Source organism: Rhineura floridana, chromosome 15 (genome assembly GCF_030035675.1).
Source record: "Rhineura floridana isolate rRhiFlo1 chromosome 15, rRhiFlo1.hap2, whole genome shotgun sequence".
Lineage (NCBI taxonomy): Eukaryota > Metazoa > Chordata > Lepidosauria > Squamata > Rhineuridae > Rhineura > Rhineura floridana.
The window spans coordinates 19,833,628-19,856,256 of record NC_084494.1 but is presented as its reverse complement, the minus strand read 5'-3'; the positions used below and the strand labels follow the sequence as shown (position 1 = coordinate 19,856,256).

General features: G+C 39.7%; 1 protein-coding gene across 49 annotated transcripts in view; it reads right to left on the bottom strand.

Annotated features, from left to right (window-relative positions):
* Nucleotides 1-22,629, bottom strand: part of EPB41 (erythrocyte membrane protein band 4.1) — a 161,983-nt gene that overhangs the window by 52,519 nt on the left and 86,835 nt on the right. For 28 of the 49 annotated variants that reach the window (XM_061596215.1, XM_061596191.1, XM_061596203.1 and 25 more), the window contains exons 3-13: nt 22,321-22,560; nt 19,006-19,110; nt 12,706-12,748; nt 11,467-11,542; nt 10,387-10,605; nt 8,520-8,607; nt 7,242-7,394; nt 5,502-5,599; nt 3,607-3,779; nt 2,714-2,830; nt 1,124-1,231 (exon numbers count right to left, since the gene is read on the bottom strand). In XM_061596215.1, the coding sequence (XP_061452199.1) occupies nt 1,124-1,231; nt 2,714-2,830; nt 3,607-3,779; nt 5,502-5,599; nt 7,242-7,394; nt 8,520-8,607; nt 10,387-10,605; nt 11,467-11,542; nt 12,706-12,748; nt 19,006-19,110; nt 22,321-22,374 (1,234 nt within the window). In that variant the 5' untranslated portion in view covers nt 22,375-22,560. The remainder of the gene's footprint in view (nt 1-1,123; nt 1,232-2,713; nt 2,831-3,606; nt 3,780-5,501; nt 5,600-7,241; nt 7,395-8,519; nt 8,608-10,386; nt 10,606-11,466; nt 11,543-12,705; nt 12,749-19,005; nt 19,111-22,320; nt 22,561-22,629) is intronic. The other 21 variants (XM_061596233.1, XM_061596241.1, XM_061596209.1 and 18 more) reach the window with 3 other exon arrangements.

Here is a 22,629-nt window from a genome sequence, read left to right as displayed (position 1 = left end):
GGACCTAAAATGCCCTTGGGAGCTGGCACGTTTATGCAATTTGTGCAAGCCACTGAGTTCAGTGGGACTTACTTCCAGCTAGGTGTACATAGGACTGCAGCCTTAAAAATAGACATTTTGACATATAATGGCTTCCTCAGATGTTAACCTCCTAGTACACATATCTGCATGTGGCAAGACTGAAAAGAGTCCTCAGTTTTGAATGCTCCCTGTTTCCCCCTTCCCTGTACTCTTTCTGCTCAATGGAGAAATCCTGTGATTTGAAGTATATTCAAGAGCGGGGAATTAAGTGCCCCTTGTAAAGTTCCATGCAAGAATGTGCAAACCTTTGCACAAACTACAGTATAAGCATAATGACCTGAAAAAGAAGCTATGGATGCAACCTGACTTTCCTTTTGCACAGTTTTTGCAGAAGGAAAACAGCTACTTATTATGCAAAAGCCTCTTTGTGCATGAGCAAGTGGATTTTACCATCCAGCAAAAGGAGTTTAAATTTTAAAAAAAGGTTTGGTGACCCTACTAACAAAATGTCAGCAATGGGCATCCCCACATCTCATGAACCATGGGTGTTTTTGTTCTTTTGGAAATACCTCCTCAGACTTAAAATGGAAGTGGACTGCCTTCATGTCGATCCCGACTTATGGCTACCCTATGAATAGGGTTTTCATGGTAAGTGGTATTCAGAGGTGGTATACCATTGCCTCCCTCTGAGGCTAGTCCTCTCCAGCTGGCTAGGGCCTGCTCAGCTTGCCACAGCTGCACAAGCCAGCCCCTTCCTTGTCCACAACTGCCAGCTGGGGGCAACTGGGCTACTTGGGACTATGCAGCTTGCCCATGGCTGCACAGGTGGCAGGGCACGTAACCCCTGAGCCACTCACTGTGGGGGTGATCTTTAGCTGGCTCTGTACACCCAAGAGACACAAGCTGGGATTTGAACTCACAGACTCTGGACTCCCAACCAGGCTCTCCTCCCCACTGTGCTATACCAGCTGTCCTCAGACTTAACCAAGTTCTTAATCACCCTGAAATGCCACTTACATGCAAGAGAAAGGGGGGGGAAGCAGCTACCATAGTAGTAGGGAATGTTAAACCACACTGAAATGAGAAGCTGTCACACTTGTACCTGACTGTTTTTCTAATGGTTCCATTATTATTTTTTCTGGAACTTTAAATACTTCCGACTTCATCTGCTCCTCAGCAATTATTTGTTTTTCAATATTCTCAACAGTATCTTTTGGTAGAAGAATTGCATAGTTAATATACTGCCAATAGGACTTCTGTTTTAAAAAAACCTTCTGGTTTGTATCTAAGTTTTACTCAAAAGTATACCCATTTAAATTAATGGATCTAAGTTGTTGTTATGTTGCATTATTGTTAATCAGATTTCTTACCCACCTTTCACAATAAGGTATGTACGACAGTATCAAAATACACCACCCCTCAAACTTCTAAGGGTGATAGAACTACCAATTTTAACACTCTCTGTTAATTTCAATGGGTCTACTTTGAATACAACTAACACTAGTATAACTCTCTCTCTATAATATTGAAGTTCAATAGTTAGCCAACAGGCAGGGTTTTTTAAAAAAAGTTTTACATATGTAAAGTGTATTATTGGTGCAGTCATTGTGATGACACTGTTTTTATCTAGAACAGATGCACACATCTGAAGAGCATACAGTTTGTTTTAAGCCACTTAGGAAGTTAAGATACTCATCACAATTCTGCCACCTGTGCACTAAAATAGTACAAAGGGCATGCTTCTGTATGTGCTAGGGTGTTGTGTTCTGTAGAAGGAGGCCAGCTCTCTCAAGTATCTTTGCTCAGCCTTATAGTAGGCAATGTTAATACAGTGCACAGGAAATGATTATCCAGTGTTCAAATAAAAACACACACCAGAATTATGAGAAAGCTGATTTCAAGTAGAAAGGAATGTACAGGGATAACCATTCGTATAAAATTAAAGAGGAGTTTCTAATCCCAATGAGCAAAATGTTCTGACTATACCCTGTTGATAAGAATAATGAGAGAATAAAAGGTTAACATGAGAAAGCGCAATTGAGATCTAGTTCAAGACCCATTTTAAGAGTCCTTGTATTATGAGAAAAATGCTCTCAGTGAGTATAACCAACGCACTCAGAAAGGAGAAATGCATTTGACGAAGTAAGCATCATGAAAAATTATGCCTTTAAAAGCACACTTAAGCTTTGTAAGAAACGGAAGACCTCGTGAACATTAATGCTTAAGCAATAACTGAAAGAAGCAAAGTCTCCTAGGAGAGTTTGAACACAATTTTAGGATTACAAATATAATAATATTTTCTAGCACAGCAATTACAAAGCATTCAAATCTGAGAATTCAGGTGTGGGATGGCAAGTGGGGGGAGAAAGCTCCATCCCAATTGCAATTTGACACAACATGATCAAATGTTTCTATTTCAGTCACCTGACAATTAATCCAAGGTGCAAAGCATTTTTGCCAATCCACTGAAATCTGCAGCACTACTGCTGATACAAAGGCTTTAATTAATGAATTACAGAAGTGGCCCGCTGTGTTCTAACCAATTAGATGTCATTTTATTTCTTTGTGAAAGAAAAACAGGTGCCAGAATATATGAAGCATTTCAGAATCAGACATCTCAGCTCACGAAAGGATAGAAAAGGCACCGCAGAGACACGAAGAGAGAGAGAATCAGAGCTACCCACAGCGATACCTGGCTTCTCTCGCATTTGTTCCACAGGTTCTGTTTCCGGAACCCCAACCAACACCATATCCTCCTGCTTCTCTTCCTCTACAGGTCTGAACTCAATTTTTTGAGAGCCACGTTTAGCTGAAGAAATTGTGCACATGTTATAGAATATACAGAACACAATATATAGAAAGAGAACGTTGCAGATTTTAGTCTGGATATAACACTGGTTTGCTCTTATTCTTAGTTGTTTCTTTAATCTGAGTTTCAGCAGGGCGATAAAGGAAAGTCAAACTTTCCCTTAATTTTGAAATAATTTAACAATTCTATCTCAAAGTGCACAGTTGTTAAATTATAATTAAGAAGATACATTAGAAGGCACATGGCTTATTTTTTTAAGATAATATAAAAGCCACCTTTATGAACATTCAGAATTTTAGGGTCCAGTTCTCACATTTTCCTCCCAGCATGGGATTCATTACAAAGCCACTCCTTCTCATGACACCTGGTAACACAAGAAGCCTTGGGGCAAAAAGGAAGAATCAACGTTGTGGCTCCTCCTCACACCAGCATCAATCCTCTAGAAACTGGTTCCTCACGTCACCCAGCATTGTGGGAAGGAGTGGAGTTGCAGTGGCTCCCATGTGGCCAAGGCAGGGTCAGAATTGTGCTTACGTTATTGAGTTCTACACTCCTCTGTAGCATATACAGTTTATGACCTTGTGAAACCAATTAATTGAATTATTCCAAAAATTACTTGGTAAAGAAATTTTTTAAAAAACAAATATCAGCATCTGAAAATCAGCTTAAACTGAAGCTCTGAGCAGAATCTGTAAATGAAAAATCTACAGATTAAGACAGGTGTATTGGGGGGAGAGGGTTTCCTTATAACAAAGCAGAGAAGTTTGGATACTCACCACCATCAAGACTTCTAGAGGCCCGCTTACTTGCTGTCCGTTCAAACTGTGGTGCAGGTCTATCAATCAGGGCACTAGCTTGCCTTGTCTGCGCCTGCGTCCGACCACTGTATCGGAATTTAGAGCCCAATACCAAGAACTTGCTCTTGGGAATTGCTTCAGTGGATGTTAGCCTAAAAGTCACACAAATACTTCCATTTTACTCATCTCTCACCAATAAACTAATAATGCTACATCAAATAAGATCAAGCATTCTACTGTGGTGACAGTTATTTGCATTACACAAGCTATCAGGAACAGTCATGCTACATTAGTCATATGAACTACAACATGGTTGGTGATTATCTCCACCCCAATGGTGCTCCCTCTATATTTTTCCCATATATGAGTACCACTCACTCATATGGGAAAAATAAATTGCTATAATTGAACAGCAAACCATGGGCAAGGGTTTGCATGCAAAAGGTCCCTGGTTCAATCCCCAGCATCTCTAGGTAAGGCTGAGTGAGCCTCTTACCTGAAACCCTGGAGAGCCACTTCTAGTCAGTGTCAACCAATACTGAGCTGGATGAATCAATGGTCTCTATAAGATAGCTTCCTGTGTTCTTAACATTACACTGAATGCAACCAATGACTGACCCAAGATTATTCTGAAAAAGCCACATGGAGATTTGACCCCAAGTCTCCCAGGCTCATCCAGCATACTGCAACACATTGGTTTTCAGTTAATGGAATCCCATTCTCAAAAAAATCATTCATTCATATTGTGGCAAAAGTTGACTACCTATATTTTATTACTCATTTACAGATGTTTGAACTTTTTTTCTGCCTGAAAAATTCTGTGCGACTCAAAGACTATAATGAACTATATGGGCTCCTGCTGGGAGGAAGGGCGGGATATAAATTGAATAATAAATAAATAAATAAATATAAAAGTGTCATCACTTCCTATGTGGCCCCTGAGTTGTGGAACAGCCTCCCCGAAGAGGTACGCCTGGCGCCTACACTTCCATCTTTTCTGCGCCAGGTAAAGACCTTTTTATGCTCCCAGGCATTTTAATCTTCTTAACTTTTTTAATCTTTTAATCTGTATTTTAATTTTTGTAGTATTTATTTTGTTTTTGCTGTGCTTTTTGTTGTTTGTTTGTATATGTTTTTGTATTTTTATTATGATATATTGTATTTTATTTTGTTTGTTCACCGCCCTGAGAGCTATTTCGCTAAGGGCAGTATATAAATTGAAATAATAAAATAAATAAATAAATAAATATCAGTAAAGTGAGAAGTCTCTATGTAGACATCTCTGGAGCCCAAATCGGAAGAGAAAGGGAAGAGTGTAGGAGAGGATCTCCACTAATGGTGGAGATCTACTTCTAAGGGGAAATGGCAGAGAACAGGAGGAACACCCTGTTCCCATACTCTCAAAAGCTGGCAGAGGCCAAGAGTTGCACAGGCACACTGCACTTGTGCTGCAAGACCAGTATACAGGCGCTAGCTTGTGGCCAGATAGGACTGGGAGTTTGGATATCTGAAGTGACACAGATGGCCCAGTGCTTGTTTCCCTTCAAGCCAGAGCCTTAAAAGACTTGGTATAGAGGATACACATTCTGTGTTGTGAGTACTCCAAGCACAAGTCCCCACCCTTGTCCCTGATCCTTAATGCTGAAAGGATTGGACTTTATGCCCCCTGAGCCCTTTTCCCTGTATATTTTAAGAGGTCTTGATTTAGATATTAATATTAGTTTTTGCCCCCTAGCCACTTAATTTTAAGAAGTCACAGCAAAATACTACTTTACTGGTACTGTATACCAACAACTGGAATAAAAAGTCATCACACCTTACACAGACATGAATACAATTTGTAATTTAATCTTGGATTAAAAAAAGAAACATACCTGAAAAATGTGTGATGTTCAACACAGACTTTCCACAGTTTCTTAGCTGCCCGATAACTAGGAAGTTTGAATCCAATTGTACTTTCATATTGTTCATGCTACACAAAGCAATAGTACACAGTAAGTTTCTTTAAGCACAGATGGTGTACAGTGGATAAAACCTATCTATTGCTTGACTTGGATTATATCTATATAGGTTATACTCCAGAAGGTAACCATTTCTATAGCAAACTGTGCCATGCTTCCTACTCAGCATTCAACAGGTGTAATAGTTTTTTAAAACAGGTATCTCATTCATGAAGGTCAGTAATAGGATTACAGGTACTCTGTGAACATGGCTGATTTTTAATTAATTTCAATTAATTTCAAATTATGAGACCACTGACAGAAAAATTCCAACAGGGGTCTGGATTTTCTTCTCTTGTTTTACACTTTAAACTCTCGAATCTCTCTGACTGTTTCATGTACTGCCATGAAAACCTACAGAGTTGTTAAGCAAGTGTTTCTCAGTTCAGGACTATAAGTTTTGTACAGTTTTGTTCTGAAATAAGCTGATGGGAAGCAGCAGAATGGCATGCGGGGGGGCTATTTTCAATTTAAAGTTGTGGAATGCGAAACATCCATGCTGGCTATGGTATACAACCACTCTCGTGACTGTATAATTAGATTTTCAGCCCTCCTTTCTGAAGTCAGGTAATATAAATGAAAACCACAATAAAACGTTATCAGCAAAAAATACAAAAAAAGATAGACATGACAGGTTACGAAAATGGTCCTCAACACAGACCCTGCTGCAGCAAAAGCCTACTGGTATGGAAAAGTCTTTATTGACCAATGGAAAATGGCAAAAGATGGGGTTATGAAAAAGTCAAAGGGCTAGGTGTTCCATAACCTAGCTAAAGCCATGGAGTGCCCTCTCTCTGATCCCTGCAAACTATGATTCTACTATAGGCAGGACAAAGAGAAGGGCCTCTTCCCTAGGTATTATCATTATTATTATTACCATTAATTGCCTTCTACACAATAGTCTCAAAGCAATGTACAATAAAAACAGCAAAAAACTGTTAAAAAAATATAACAGATATATTTATAAACAAACACAAGAAAAGCAATACAAAATAGACACTATTGGTAGAGACCCATTCATCCAGCTGGAAAAGCCCATAGGAGCAAAAATGTCTTCAATTGTTTCCAAAAAGTGCAGAGAGTAAGCAGCAGGCAGGCTAGTACAGGATGGGGCAGTCCCTTAAATAACTTGGACCCAAGAAAGTTTGCCTCCAAAAGGTAAAACAGTGCAAATCAGGTCCTCTCCAGATGATTGCAGTGTCCATGGAAGCTCATATGGGTTCTCACACTTTCTTAAGAAAGCTCATACTTCCTTAAGTATCCTAAACCAAGACCGTATAGGCATTATAGACAAGGACAACTACCTTGACCTAAGCTCAGAAGAGCGTCTTTGAAATAGTACATTGTGCTCCATGCATCTGCTTCAAAACAATAGCCAGATAGCCAATTTCAAAGTAGCTGGAATGTTCAAAATATGCTCAAAGATAAAGTGCATTACAATAATCACGCCAATAATTTATTAAGGCATAGTGGACAGATCTCTTTCCTCTTCAGCACAATTTGGACAATTTGGACAATTTATGGAACAGTTTATTTGCTTTTTCAATGTTTTTCTGAGATAGAAGATAGATACAGAAAAGTAGAATGAAAATAATATATGGCTCCACAGCCTACCTCGCCAGGCCGAATTTTGATAAAAAAGCTGCTCCGCTTGTAGGAAATCTTTAACACTTTAGGCCAAGGGAAACGGTTGATTCTCAATTTATCTTTATAGACAAGAAGGCCACTGGAGCAGACTCCCAAAGTGATATCCACACCTTCCAAGTCCTACAAAAGCAGAGTTTGAAACATACTTGTTAGGTGTTTATAGAACCACATTTCAACATGAAAAGCACTTGTTCTCTATGCCCCTTATTCTCTCAGTTCCCAGAATTCATAGTATGACTTTCTGTTACTTGATTTTTATGATGACACTGCATCAGTCTTCTCACTTTCCAAATGGTGAATATCCTTGCCGGATTTTGCTACAGTTCTGTTTATGCTGCCTACTTGAAAATAATCCTGACAATATGTTTTAAATTTCTCGTTATTCTGCCTACTTGAAAATAATCCTGATAATACCTTCTATTCTGAAACTAACTTCTTTTCAACATTCAGGGTTTATACTGTATTTTGTCCCACAAAATAAGAATCAGTCACAGAGATGCTTTTTCCTTTCCACAGATTCAGTCATACTGTACAATAAATGTCTCTTCATCATTGCCAGGCCACTGATCAAACCAGGAGTGGAAAACCTCTGGCCTACAGGACTAATTAGGCCTGGCATGGGTTCCAATTTGGTATGTGACACCATTTTCCCAAAACCACACCACCAGCCCTTGAGAATGCTAGCATCAAAAGGTTCAGGCCCAGGCTGAAGAGTGACAACACAGTATGCATGTATAGATCCAGAATCATCATGCACCTCAAAAGTGGAGGTCTCTCCTGAGAGCAAGTAACCCCTGAAACACCTTCATCACCAGCAGCTGTGATTAGGGTGTGGTTTCAGAGGCCAGAGTACATCATGTCTCCCTTTCAACTTGGAAATAACACAGGTCTCTGGTTTCTTGAACCCAAACCTAGTCTCGCTTCCTTGCTTGGCTGTACCTTGCTTAGATTTGGCCTTGGACTGATCTTGCCTCTGGATCACATTTGGGACCTGGACTGATACCCTGTGCTCAACCTTAGCTTGTTTTGCACACTGCTGGGCCATCATCCCTGCTTGGCAAGCGTCCTGGTAGAAGACTTATACCTCCTGGACTGGTATCCTAGCCCCCAAGGGTTCCTGCTGGAGCATGACAAAAACCAAGCACCTCCTTGTTCATAATCTTGCAGTCATCACACATGAAGTTTTAACTCATATTTTAAAATCATATTTTATCATATGATATGAAAACAAGTATTTTCTTCTACCTTGGCTTGATGAAGATCAACTCCATACATAGATAGCTTTTTGGCATTCTCAAGAAATTCAAGATCAGCTTGTGCTGGAGTCATGCACCTATAGAAATACAATGGGAAAAGATTGGGTGGGCCCACTGCCTGTTTACTTTGGAAGAACTGGTTTATTTATTTTTGTAAATAATTATTTGCAGATAGTTATCAAATCCAATGTTGCACCACAGACATTTAACAAAAGGACTATGTATGAAAAGCTGATCCTGCAAACCTCTTGTTCTTTTTATTTCTTCAGTGAGAGTTCTTTATGCCACATCCTAGGAATACCCATCTGCTACACTGATTCTCCACAACAGATTATCTTGCAACAATGGGGGCAACAAACTAAAACTGGCAGAATAGTAGTATTTAGTTGTATCCAACTAAGATCTACATTGAAACCCAGAATTACAATACATTTAAAAACCATACTACTACAGAAACAACCATCCACTGTAGCAAAAATAAGTTACTTTTTTTTAAATCGAACTTAAAAAGACAGCAAAGTTTTCCACCTCACCACCACCTCCTCAGAAAAGTAACTAAGGTTACAGTCTTGTGCATGCTTTCCTGGAAATGAGCTCTGCTAAACACAATGGTAGTTTCTTCTGAGTAAGCATGCAGAGAATTGAGCTGCACCTCTTGAAAATTAAATGCTTGGGCATCTAAAATCACTTAAGGGGAAAAACCTGGTAGGGGCAAGCTAAGTGAATAAAGAGTTAAGTTCACTCCATACTCAGTGGTATAGCAAGAAAGTGTTTTACAGATGCCGTGTTTAAATGTTTCATTTCCTCCAACCCCTTTTAGTCTTGCTGTGTATTCAAAACAGAACAGAAGGGATAGGTATGTATAACAATTATTCCAAACAATTCAAAATTATATGAAATGCCTCTTCCAGCCATATCATACATTCAGAATTGAGTCACAATCTAATATTGAAAAGAGTTTCAAAATATAAGCAATTGTTGCTTTTCTGTAACAAATAGTTATATTTATTATCAAATATTTATTATCAAGCTTAAGCATCAAAGATGCTTAGAAGCTAGTCTTAAATCACACTCACTGTGAAGGTCGACATCATTTTTTTATATTAAATTAACACATGCAATTGAAAATCCATACATAGGGTTGACTACTACACAATTAAGGGACACTTCCTTCATACATGAAATGTTTTAGACCAAAGATAATTTCCATTTAGGAAAAAACACATTATCGTGTCTGAAGACATTGCAAGCATTAGTTTTGCACATATCTGAAGCTACTCCAAAGAACAGCTTCCAAATGCTTGTCATCACAATTGTGCATTCTTCAAAAATGATAGTGTACACTGCCAAGAATTCTTTTTCTTTCTTTTGCACAAAATGTAAGATAGGAGTAGCGAAAATGGTACCCTCCAAGCTTTGTTGGATTCAAAGTTCCATCACCTGCAGCCAGCGCGGCCAATGGTCAAGGATGACAACAGCTGCTGTCCAACAATATCTGGAGAGCAGTATGGTGACTACCCCAGACTTAAACAAAAGGAAAAGAAATCTGTCTCCTGACCACTGTAGCAAAGCCAGTTGTCAGGCACAGTTTTTGGGGTGCCAGTTGTTACTGGGCATCTGGATTTTTGTGTTCCTGTTTACAGACGTCCACAGCTTTCTTTTACACATATACTACTTCCATTAAGGTTTTATGAAACTTCTTTTTTAGAGGATTTATTTTATTACTTCAATTTCTAGCCAGTCTTTCACTGATTGACAATCCCAGGATGTGTTACAATATATACTATAAGCATAAATAAAGTCAATCCATTCAAACATTGATCCATCAAATAAAAATGGATAAACTAAATATTTACCTATAGGTTTTGTGTAGTTCCATGACCTTGTCTTCCAGTTCCTTCATCTGGTTTGGGGCCAACTTGAAATCACTGACATAGTCTGTGCTATGCAGATCTGGGTCATAGTCTCCTAGCTCAGACTGGATTGTATAAGAACCCAGCAAAGCTAATGTAGCAAAGGAGCAAGGAAGCCGCCCAGTGATAATGTCTTTTCTCAGCTGGAGACACAAATAGTACCTACAAAGGAAGAAAATAATGCATAATAATGGAAAGTTCAAAATTCTGGTTTTGACTTCCTAACTGTTAAAGCGGTAAGACAATGGAACCAATTACCTAGGAAGGTGGTGGGCTCTCCCAACACTGGAGACATTCAAGAAATCACTGGACAGCCACCTGTTGGGTATGCTTTAAGTTGGATTCCTGCATTTAGCAGGGGGTTGGACTCAATGGCCATATAGGCCCCTTTCAATTCTACTATTTTATGAAATTGGGTGAGGATGCTCATTCTGCGCTATCTGGAACAAGTACAGGATCAACATTATGTAGCATAATTCTCATTCTTTTTTCTTCTCTGTAATTTACAGCTGATTTGTTGATAGCAGAAAAATAAACCCACTTTCTCAAAAGGAAAAGAATACTAGACATGTATAATGAGCACTATCTTAGGTCCAATAAAACAGAGGACAGCATACAGAGGCCTCTGTGTGTACAAATGGAACAAAGGCCAGATATACAGTGCAGCCAGCACCATATTCTTCTCCCAGGGGTTGATGGGCTCTTTGAGTGCCTGCATGGGCTCTGCAGTTTTACCCAGAGCATACCCTTCTCTGCTGGCTGCAGAGTGTCAGTGACAGACCTCCTGGGCCTTGTAGCAAGGAACTGACCAGTGTCACAACATGGTTTGTCAAACAGAAATGCAAGTCTAAGGGTGCCTTGGGCATGCAGAACTAATGACACAGTTCTTTGAATTCTGGCTGGTATGTGTAAATTGTTTTATTTCATAATTTCATGCATTATTTGTCACATTTATATTGCGCCTCTCATTTCTCTTTTCTAAATTACAGCATTACTTGATTGTTAGCTTTCCTAAGAACAAACCTTGTTATGTCCTCTGTTAGCTGTGCTGGATCTGGAGGATAAAATTTGACATTGAAAGTGAAATTCCATGGGCCTCCTGCAATTAAAAACAGATTTGTTGTGAGTTTTCATTGTATAATATTGCTTTCAAATAATATTCAATACTGCAACAAATTACTAAGTGAAATATCAATATTGGCTTATTGGATATATCCCAGCTTCCCCTCAACTCCAAAAATAAAGATTCCACATATGATATTAGGAACACATCACAACTGTTATGCCCCACCTTCGATGAAGTTATGGCTCCCTGGCATCCTTGGCACCTCTAGGTAGAACTGGGAAAGATTCCTGTCTGAAAACCTGGAGAGCCACCGCCAGTTGCTGCAAACCAGGGGTGGGGAACCTTTGACCCTCCAGATGTTGCTAACCTACAATTCCCATCAGCCCTAGCAAGCATGGTTCCACACCCCTGGTGAAGACAGTGCTGAGCTAGGCAGACTAATGATCTGATTCAGTATAAAGCCATTTCCTATGTTCCTTTAGTACAGCAGTCATAAACATAGTATCCACAGGCGCACCTGCAAAGGTCTTCCCTGGCACCCATAGATTCTCCTCTCCACCCCCACATTGAAATAATGCTTGAAACCCAGCAAGTTTATCCTCCAAATTAAAAATAAAAAGTTCATATAGCATGACTTAACTCAATGGAGGAGAACCTCACCAGGCCATTTTGGGCAGGCTACACCCACCTGTTACTCAGCAGACATCAGATATGGGGCAGGTAAAGCAGTGGTTGCAAAGGAACAATCAGGAGCCTTAGAAAGTGTTCCCAGTTTTTCCTTTGCATCAGTGGCTTGCATTCACCCCTCTTTAAATTTGACACCGAGTGGAAGCCACACTGCTTTCAGCAGGAATCGGTTCGACTCTGGACTTCCGGTCAGAACTGACTTGTAAGTCCATCTCTAACTTACAGTAATGTTGTTATCATCTAAATTTAAATAATTCATATTTTTAAAAGCATGACCTATACAAATCATCTTCTTATACAGAAGAAGCAGTTTTACTGAAAGAAAAAGAAAAAAAATGATAAAGTGAAAAAGAGAAAGATCATGTCCTGTTTAAATTTCTCCTGATCCCTTCCAATACCTCTACATCAACTCCAGCAATTCTCAGTGCTTCTCTTCACTGCATGCCAAGGCTTTAAATAGCTATAATTTCTTTTTTTTTTAAGAAAGAAGATGGGCTTGAGCCACTTACCATGAACCTGTTTTTTAATCTCTTTGGCAGCATCCAACCATGTCTGCAAGAAAACAGTAGCAATTAGACATATAGAGATTGACAAGGGTGACAAAGAACATTGTATGAAGATGCACTGTCGCTGAGTTAAGTAGCACAATTGTTGGATGCCAATTAGGTTATTCTGGAGTGCAACAACACTGTATAGAGCTAGGTAGTGCACTGACTCTGCAAATAAATTCAAATCCCATAGCAAAAAGAATGAATTAAAATCACACCATGGGAGGAAAGGGTTAAAATCCCCTACCACAAGCATCTGCTGAGCTCCTGACCATTATCAGTTCCCTCAATGCCAAAATGGACTGTGCCATTTTGGCTTCACTGAATGAATGAGTTGTTATTATTATGCAGGATTATAACAACACTCAGAGAATGGATTTGTTATTATACAGTTGAAAAACTCATCACATAAAAGACATAGAGCCCTTGTCCATTAAAATGTAGGCATGTCTAAACTACTGATGAATAAAAGCCTGCTTAAATCACCTCCTTGCAATAATCAGTTTAGTTTATGATGCAACAGCCAACCAGGCTTTTTTGCAAACACACCAAAAGAAAGAGACACAATAATAAAATAATAAAAAGTAACACATCAAAGCTAATTTAAAACTGGCAGACCCAAAGCTTGACAAAATAAAATATCATCTCATTTGAGAAGGAAAGCTTAGTTAAGATGTCGCCTGGCAGGCCTCCCTGGGAAGAAAAACAGAACTATGTATTTCCATTGCTGACACTAGAAAGTAGAAGTTCTCAGTTCATTCACTCAGCTTGCCATTCTTTGCCTGACAACTGGAACTGCTTTCACATCTGGTCTTGCTGGCTCATAGCAATAAGATTTCATTAATTTGAACTCATACAGCAATCCTGAAGATTGACATATAGGAAGAATCTCTTAGGAGAGGCTTAGTAGAGTTCCAAACTTCTCTGATTTGCTTCATTTTAAAAAAGCTTACTGACAGAATGTGAGAATTCGGAGTTATTTCCGCCATACTACAGCATTAGGTGAATTAGTAACTAGGAAACTGAATATCTATGCAGATATAATTGCCTCTGGGAACTGTAGTAAAAAAGCCCATTTAACTAGCAATACAGTTTAGAAACCAACTATTTTCACATAGTATCTGCATTCACACATCACAGTAAGCCATGGTTAATAGTTTATCATCAACATACAGACCGGTTTGGCTTTGCTCCTCCCCATTAGTGAGCAGGAGCAATAACCACAACCCTTAGCTTAGTACTACATCTAAATCAAGGATCAAGGCTTGTTTCACTCAAACCAACCCCGACTGAAAAGACTTCAGCTCATGATTTGCTTGGAGTGAAACAAATCATAAACCCTGGTCTGGATGTAGCACTAAGCCAACAGTGGCTAATGGGGGAGGAGCAAAGCAGGAACAATCTGCACATTTAAGTTAAATTATTTTATTTGTTTGTTTAACTATGGTTTACTCTGATGTTTGAATGTAGCCAACATGTCAGATGCATTGTTTATACTACTTCAAGAGCTTATTTGATCACAATTTAAAAAAACCCTTGAATGTGTGCTTTCCAATTAATATATTTCTCTAGACAGAATAAGGCAGTTCAGTGTGTTAGTACTTTTAAAAAAATTGAACACAAGCTTTCAAATTTTGTTTCAGTTTGGTCCGATTCACATGTTCTAGTCAACCAAAGTATGAGCAAACTTTGGCTATAGATAAGTAGAAGATGTTAACCACAATCCAGGGCTTGGATGGCAAGCCAAGTCAAACCTTGGCTTGGTTGCTGCAATGAGCTAAAAAGCCCAGGGAAGAATAAAGAGGGTGTAATCTCCTTGGGAGCTAGCATGTTCATGCTAGGCCATGGTTTGGCTTAGTGTTAAGTGCAAATGTGATCTTGCTGTCTTTAGAAAACACTTTTGTTTCTTCTGCCTGCAATTTGTTCAAATAATGTGGAGGTAAAACAGTAAACTTTACTGAAGATAGAATGAGGTTACCTGCTTCATGTTCATGTGACTTAAGCAGATTTAGAAACCAGGTCTAGTGAGGTGAAAGAATAGCCTACTTATCCCGCTGAGCCCCTTAAGCTCATCTTTCTTAGCCTACACAACATTTTACTCCACATGGAATTGGTACAGCTATGGTTAGGTTTAATATGAAGTACACTGCCATCACTCTAATTGATTGATTTAGTGTTACAAAATCCATGCAGCTGGGCACAAAGGCAATTCATATTAACTCTTGCGGATCTGCAATTTTGCAAGTCAAACAATTTTTTTTTTACACCATGCTGCAACTGTTGGCTTTCCACAGTGAAAAAAGCATGCTAAACATTAGCCTTGCTGGCTCTGAATGCAATCATGCATTCATAAAACTCATCCTGTTTGCCTTAATCAGAAGGACAATGAGGAGTCTGGGTAATTAATGATGCATTTATCCTGATGTTATGTCATGAATCAGTGGAAAGCAATTCTCTCTCATAGGCTAGCATGAAATTCTACATAAACTTCTTCACTGCTTCAATTATAGGCTGTTAACTTTTGCTCTTTGGCCGCAGAGTGTGGAAAAATATCCTTTTTCTTGAAAACAAATTATTTCTCACATATAAGAAAAAATGTTATGTTGCAGTAATGTTTCTTTCTGTGCTACATGCATATATACAAGCACATTAGAGTTGCACATGGAGCTACTGCGTACCTGCTTACCATTCCCATATTTGTTCTCAGCACATTTATCCTTAGACCAAAAATGCCTGCTGAGGGTAAACTAGTATGCCCACAACCACAAGAACATTCTCACATCTATTTGCATATGTCTCCAATTTACATGTTGGTGTACATATTATATTAACAAACTTGATGGCAGAAAGTAGCTATAAGTTATTCTAAAACTAACATATTGGCAGATTCCACTTCAGATCAAGATCACTAACAGGTCAATAAATGCATTAATAAAGTGGGATGACTACCTGCAGACAAGCAGGAAGGCCTGAAAAGGGAGGGGGAGAGCAGGGTTCTTTCAGGAAAAATAGTTGTGAGTCCTTCCAATGTGCCCCATCAAGAAACCTTCAGACCCCTACACCCCAAACACCAGCCCTGGCCATGGTGGGCACACAAGTGCTTTGTAAAGATCCTTTAATGGCACAGAAGATTCAGCCCACTTTTTGCCACAAAAAGGGAGAAGAGTGAATTGGTCATCAAGGACATGCACTGTCTGGACTTCTACCCCAGAGCCCACAAAGACCATACCTCCAGCAAAGGGCAGCTCAATGCACTTATGTCAATTGTGTGCATTTGGGCAGACATGCTACATTAGGTTCTAAACAGACATGCTACAAGATGCATATCCTCAGAGCCCAATTTCAACATTTCAGCTGCACCAAAAAGGATTACTTATGAGGACTTAACACCTACAGTTTTCCACTGGTCCTATCTTATGCCACAGTTTGACTAAATTTCTGCTGGGTGACTGCTCACAAGCAAATGACCAACAAGAACAACCCATGAATATATGCCATCTGACACTGACAAATGGGCATGGAGAGAATGAAGATAAGAGACGCTGTCCTCAGTATGTATTGTCAGAGTGCAGGAATCAATCTAAGGGCTCATCCAGACGACTGCAAAATGTGTGACATGCGCACTATGTGTGTTTATTATTTTTCGGTCATCCAAATGACGTCGCACGCTGTTACGCATTTTCGCGGGTTAAATCCACTCCTTCCAATACCGGCAAAAATGCGATTTGCTTTTTTAAACCGGTAATAATCCGTTGCAACATTAGGGGCTCGGATGCAAAACCGCGGTTTATAGAGTTGTAGGCAGTCCATAGGCGGACCTTGGGCGTGTCCCAGTACCCCTTCTGTCTTTACCATCCAATCATGGATTTTCACTTGTGCGCATGTGCGCGAATGTGCTTGGAAAAGCCCGGGAAACTGAACCAATCAGAGCCACAGGATGTTATGTTGTAGTTCTCAGATGCAGAAATGTGCATTTCCGCATTTGCACACAAGGAGGTACTGCAGTTTATGCAGCCACGTTGTAGGCAGGGGAGAAAGAAGTGGTGGTTGCCAGCCCAATTCATTTTTCCACTTATGCGCAAGCTAGCGAGGGGTGGCAGGTCGCAGTGGACCGCTGGCCAGCTGGTCGTCAGCCGCAGCTCGGGTCACTGCACTGCCCAGGCTGATGGAAGCCAGGGGCAGTAGCCCTGACAAAAGGCTGGGGGGGCCCAAGCAGCCCACCAGCTGATTGCCAGCCGCCTCACAGCTGATCGGTTCGCTGCACTGCCCCAGCAGCAAGTGGCAGTAGCCACAAGAAAGCCACCTTTGCTTCCAGGGCGAAGAAGATCGGCACAGATCTGGCCCTGAACACCACGCTCTACTGGGCTTTTAAGATCTTTTAGGAGTTTTTTTTTTCCTTTTCTCTCTCCCGCCCCTTCTTCCCTTTCAAATTATTTTGCCCCTCTGAAGGATGAAAGAAGGAAGTTTTTTCTCTCTCTGCAGAGCTGCTTCTACTGCCTGCTTGTTAATTTCACATTGAAGTGGAAAGATAATGATCCAATCCCTTTATGTGCGTTCTGCAGAGCTGCTGCTGCTGCTGCTGCTTGTTAATTTTGGAGTGAGCGGAAACATTGTATCCAAGGATAATGATCCCATCCCTTTATGTGCATTCTGCAGAGGGGCTGCTGCTGCTACTACTGCTTGTCAATTTCACATTGAAGTGTAAACAGTTGCAAAGTATAAGGATCCCATCCCTTCATGCAAGAACTAATGTTCTCTTTCACTACTTGATGTTTAACTCTTATGGTAGCTTGAATTCATGAAAGGGAAATATGGTTATGTACAATGCAATAGGAACCCAAATAGTAGCTGGATATAAACTCTTATTTCATGCAGGTTTTTTCTTTTTTAAAATGTATCTCCAGAAACGTTAACATGCGTAAAGGTAGAAAAGCATACAGTTGGTTTTGCAAAATAGCGCAAATATGAGTTAACAGAGATACAAAAATACAAATGCTCCAGAGCGGCGAGTGGCAAAGAACTCCATTACAGCCACAGGAAATTCAAACTTTCGCGCTCGCATTTTGTGCTTCGTTGCAAAGAGGGAGAGGAGCACATGTCATTTTTTGTGGGCCAATTGGCTGATAGGGGCTGGTCTTACAGGAGGAGCTGGGAAAAAGCAAAAAGAATATAGGGATCTTCCTGCTGCGTGTGTGGGCACAAAAAAACCGTGGTTTTTATTATTGGGAAAGAGCGAATAACAGGTAAAGTGAGGACTGTCAGATGACAAACTGAATATGGAAAACGTGGAATATCCCGCTCCGTTTGGATGAGCCCTAAGATCCACCTGTCATCTAGTTCACAGCTAAAGGAAATGGGTCCTATAATAGCTTTTTTTGTGTGCACTACTTGGATCTTAGGTGAGATACGTAAGCTATCTATAAACTAAAAGGAGACCCAGGATTGCCATGCATGAAAACATGTCACAGCCATCTTCAACTGCAGATGATCACTTCAAGGAGCCTCTCTATGGGGTTGTGTGTCTTCAAAAAGTCCCAGAAAATTCAGCTTAAACAGCCATCCCCTTCTTAATAATGGTTGTTTCTACTTGATTTATGCTATTATTTGTATTATTTTAAATTGTTTTTTTAGTATTTTAAGTGCCTGTTCCATGGTTTTAAGGTTGAGTATAGTTTAATTGTATTTTAATTGTATGTTTTTGTATGCTTTTAACTACATGTAGTTTTCTTTGTAAGCCACCCTGAGTTCCAGTTTGGAAAAAGGGTGGGGTAAAAATAAAGTTTCATTCATTCATTCACAACTCACAAAGGAGCATCCAGCATGGATTGGATCAAAATCTCCAAGTGACATTAATTTTGAGAATACAGATTTAATTGTTTAAGAGCTCCCAATGTAGAATGGCTCCTGAAAAAAATGTCTTCCCAGCCCAACCCTGCTTTAAATATAGCATTGCCCTATGGAGAGAGGCCCGAAACAACTGGAGGGAGATGCTGTCCACGGTACTGACCTATCAAGAAAACCCATTATATGTGAAGTACTATGCAGTTTCTGTAACTTGAGCACCTTTCTGTGTTAAAGCCAGCCTCTGCAAACTTCTACCAGTGCTATCAGACTAAATATCTGCATATTAGATTTTATTTTCAGCTGCTTGCATTTCAATGTTTTATTTCTGTTTTCCCAATACACTTCCTTCTTTAAGTAAATGCTTTACTACACAACTCTAAGCAGGTCAATTCTCTCTCATTTCTGCATTCTTCTTACCTTGGAAATTGGGGTATCCCATATGGCCAGTCCAAAATAGTCTTCTTCCAAAAGATTGAGGTGATCACATACTTTCTTTAGAAGATCCTGCCCTTTGGCATGTTTCTGCACATGAACACAAATATATGGTCACTTTTATTTTTTTGTATTCAAATATACACAACCACAGGCTCTTAGAATAGGGCTGGCTTCTATTTCTATCTTGGGCAGTGACTCAAACATCATTTACCATTTACTTTTGAGAAGTCTCAGAAAATGAATACCAATCACTTTTAGACTGTTGTTTTGTTAGGATGGTTCACTTGGATGTCAAGAGAAAAGGGATGTTTTGACAGAAAAGGAACCTCATGCTGCTCAGGAGAATATTTAAGAAACTACTTCCATTTTGAGGACATTATCTTAGGAAACACGGGTTCCCCAAACTGTGCTTGCTGTGGTAATACAAATGAAGAAGCAAAGGATGTGTGCATCTTTCCTCCCCACTTTTGTCTTACTTCTGGTTTTGAATGGCTGGGGGGAAGGGGGTTGAACACCACTGATTATTGCCTGCAGGCATACACATACTTATTTGCCTTATAAAAGGAAAAGAGAGGGCTGAAAACCCAGTGTCCCCCACATGAGTTAGCTCTTAACTCTTCTCTTGGAAAGTAGACGGTCCCAAAAATCCAGTTTGTACTTATCTGATACAATGGAAAGTAAGATGTAGGTTGGTGGTGAGGAACTAGTTCAATCTAACCTTATAACAGGAAAGTGAATTTCAGCCTGTTTAATCTAACCTACATTTCTCTGGAACTTTGTACATGTGTGTTTGGCTAAGAGCCAAACCAGTGTTTCCCCTGGAGTCCTAAGCACATCAATCAACACAGGAACATTCTTTGTTTGCCAAGGCTTGACTTTCTATGCTCCAGCAATCCTCTGCCCACCACAAACAGACCTCATACCAAAAGACTCTTAAGAGCTGCTTTATAGTAGTTGCTGTAAACCGCCCAGAGAGCTTCGGCTATGGGGCGGTATACAAATACAATAAATAAATAAATAAATTATAGTATCATATCATTGTCTACTCTGGTTAGGAGCAATTTCCAGGGTTTCAAACCAGGATCCTTTAATTAAAGATGCTAGGGCCTGAACATGGGACCTTATGTAAGGTAAGCATGTGATCTACCACTGAACTATAGTTCCTTTCCCATATGTAGCAGTATGTTCAAAAGCTTCTATTTCATTACAAGAAGCTAAACCCAGCTCTGTGCTCTGCACATTGGATGAATAAAGTTTTATCACCACCACCGCACACACACGACTGCATTAGCAGGTAGAAGCTAATCGTATCCGACAGTAATAGTACCATTAGAGCTGTACATAGATGCACTGACCTAATTATACAGGATCAGTTAAGGTAATTGACATACATGTGTGCTCAGTTTTAACCAGGGTACATAGGGTATTAATGAGCTCAGAAAAGTCTCAGCATCAAGAAACAGATTGACAAAGCATTTTCATTACTATTTCAGATACAGGGCCCCACTCATACGGCACCCCCGTTGAAAAGCAAAAACTGCTGAAAAGCAGAACTCACTGAATAGAATGGTGCGCAACGCCGGAAAACCACCATAAAAGTGGAACAAGTGCCGTATGAGTGGGGCTTTAGTCTAATTGTGTCTAACTGAGACTGCCACATTAGCGAAGGGCCCTAAAGCAAAGCACCATAAAGCAGGGCCCTATTGTACAAAGTTAAAGAAATACTTCACAGCTTATTGCTTAACCTGAGAGCACCTTATGGAAAATGACATATCGTGATGCATCTTGATCCCTTTCAACTTTGATCTGTAAAATTCAATTTATTCCTTTATTGTGATGATTTGTTTGCCCTCCTTATTCATTGAGCCCCTTATTTACTGAAATTTAGTTACATTGAGCCCCTTATTTACTGAAATTCAGTTAAAATGTGAGCATTCCAGATACAGAAATGTGTGTTTCTGACAAAACTGATATTATCCATCCTGAGAAAGTCCTGAAATCAGGCCAGTTAGAAATCCAAGCAAACAAAATACTGCTACCATTATGGTTTTCTGGACATTTCTATAGTAATTTACATTAGAACTGTGATTTGGATTCTTTAAAACTATACTAACAAATACTATCACTGTTAATATTAAAAATTAAGATGAATATTTTAATAAGATCTAGAATTCCTATAGAGGTCTCAAGAAAACATTTCACATTAAGGTTAGGTTTCACATGGGGGTGGGGAGAATGGATTGCCACTCTTTGTTATTACAGGAGGGTTCCCTGCTTTATTGATAGTGTCTGCAGTAGAGAGCAGGGAGAGGGAAGAGACAGCCAACACATTATGCTGGAATAAAACAGACCACAAATTTATCAAATAACTAACTTCCAACTGTTTGGCACAAGGGAGCAAGAACTCTACTGTTGCAGTACCCAGTGTTCAGCCTGCCAGCTAGCTGAACTATATCCAATGGGTGGGCAAAAGCCACAGGACAGGATTTGCAGGTATTTCCTGCTATCCCTAGCCATTGTTCTGGGGCTGGAGCTATCACCTCAGTGTTTCTCAACCAGTGGGACGTGGCCCCCAAAGTGGAGGGCATATGAAGACCTTGAGGTGTGTTTCCAAAAAAGATATACAATGTAAGTAAAAATTGAATGAATATATTCATTATGTATACTTTAAATTATGATTTATTTTACTGCATTTATAATTAAATGTCACAATATTTCAATCCTTTTGAAATAAAATAATTAGGGGAGGCAGGTTTGAAGGGGGCTCATGGGATTTTTATGTTAGCTAAAAAGGGACATGGTTTTAAAAAGATTGAGAAACATTGCATTACATCTTCCAGTTGTAAAGGTAGGTCTTCCAAGGGGACTTAGTATGTTCCAATCAGTTACCCGCTACCAATACCAAGTCCCTGCCCAAAGTGCCATTAGTGAAAAGCTTATTTCACAAAAAAACTTGTACTACAAGGAAAGTGAAAAATCAGACTTCCAAGGTCAATCAGGCATTCTTGGCCTGATCAAGCAGAAGTTGACTGTTCTACTGTGAGACTTAAACAGTTAACAAACTACACAGATATAAAGGGTGGATGAATATGAAGCCATGCTGAACCTTCTCTGTGGTTGTCCTCCTTTTTAAAAACACAGGGTCAACCAGGTGGTCTATCTGGTCCTCCCACAACCACATCCTCCCCTACCCCATTCCATGCCAGGTACAACAGGGACCCTCACTTGAGCACACAAGCCAACATTAGAAAAAGAATCAGAAGTTTAATATAGCTTTCCTAATATAGGTATGCTTACATCCAGAGAACACTCAAAAATTGTGTCATCCAGCAAAGTAATCTTGCAGTGCATGCTGTTTCTGGGTCTTCTGGCTGTTTTCTGGGAACCTTTTAAGTCTTTGTCTGCTTTCGCCTTGATATTCTCCTTTTTTTCGTCTGTATTAGAGCATTCCACCTGCTCTCCTTCTTTAATTTCTAGATCTCTGTTCTCCAGATCTTGATCTTGATCCTGATCTTCTCTCCTGTCTTCCTGAGCAGGCTGAAATAATTGAACAAACCTTAGCATTTTTGAAAAACAAATTTAGAAAATACTGCCATATATTATTTA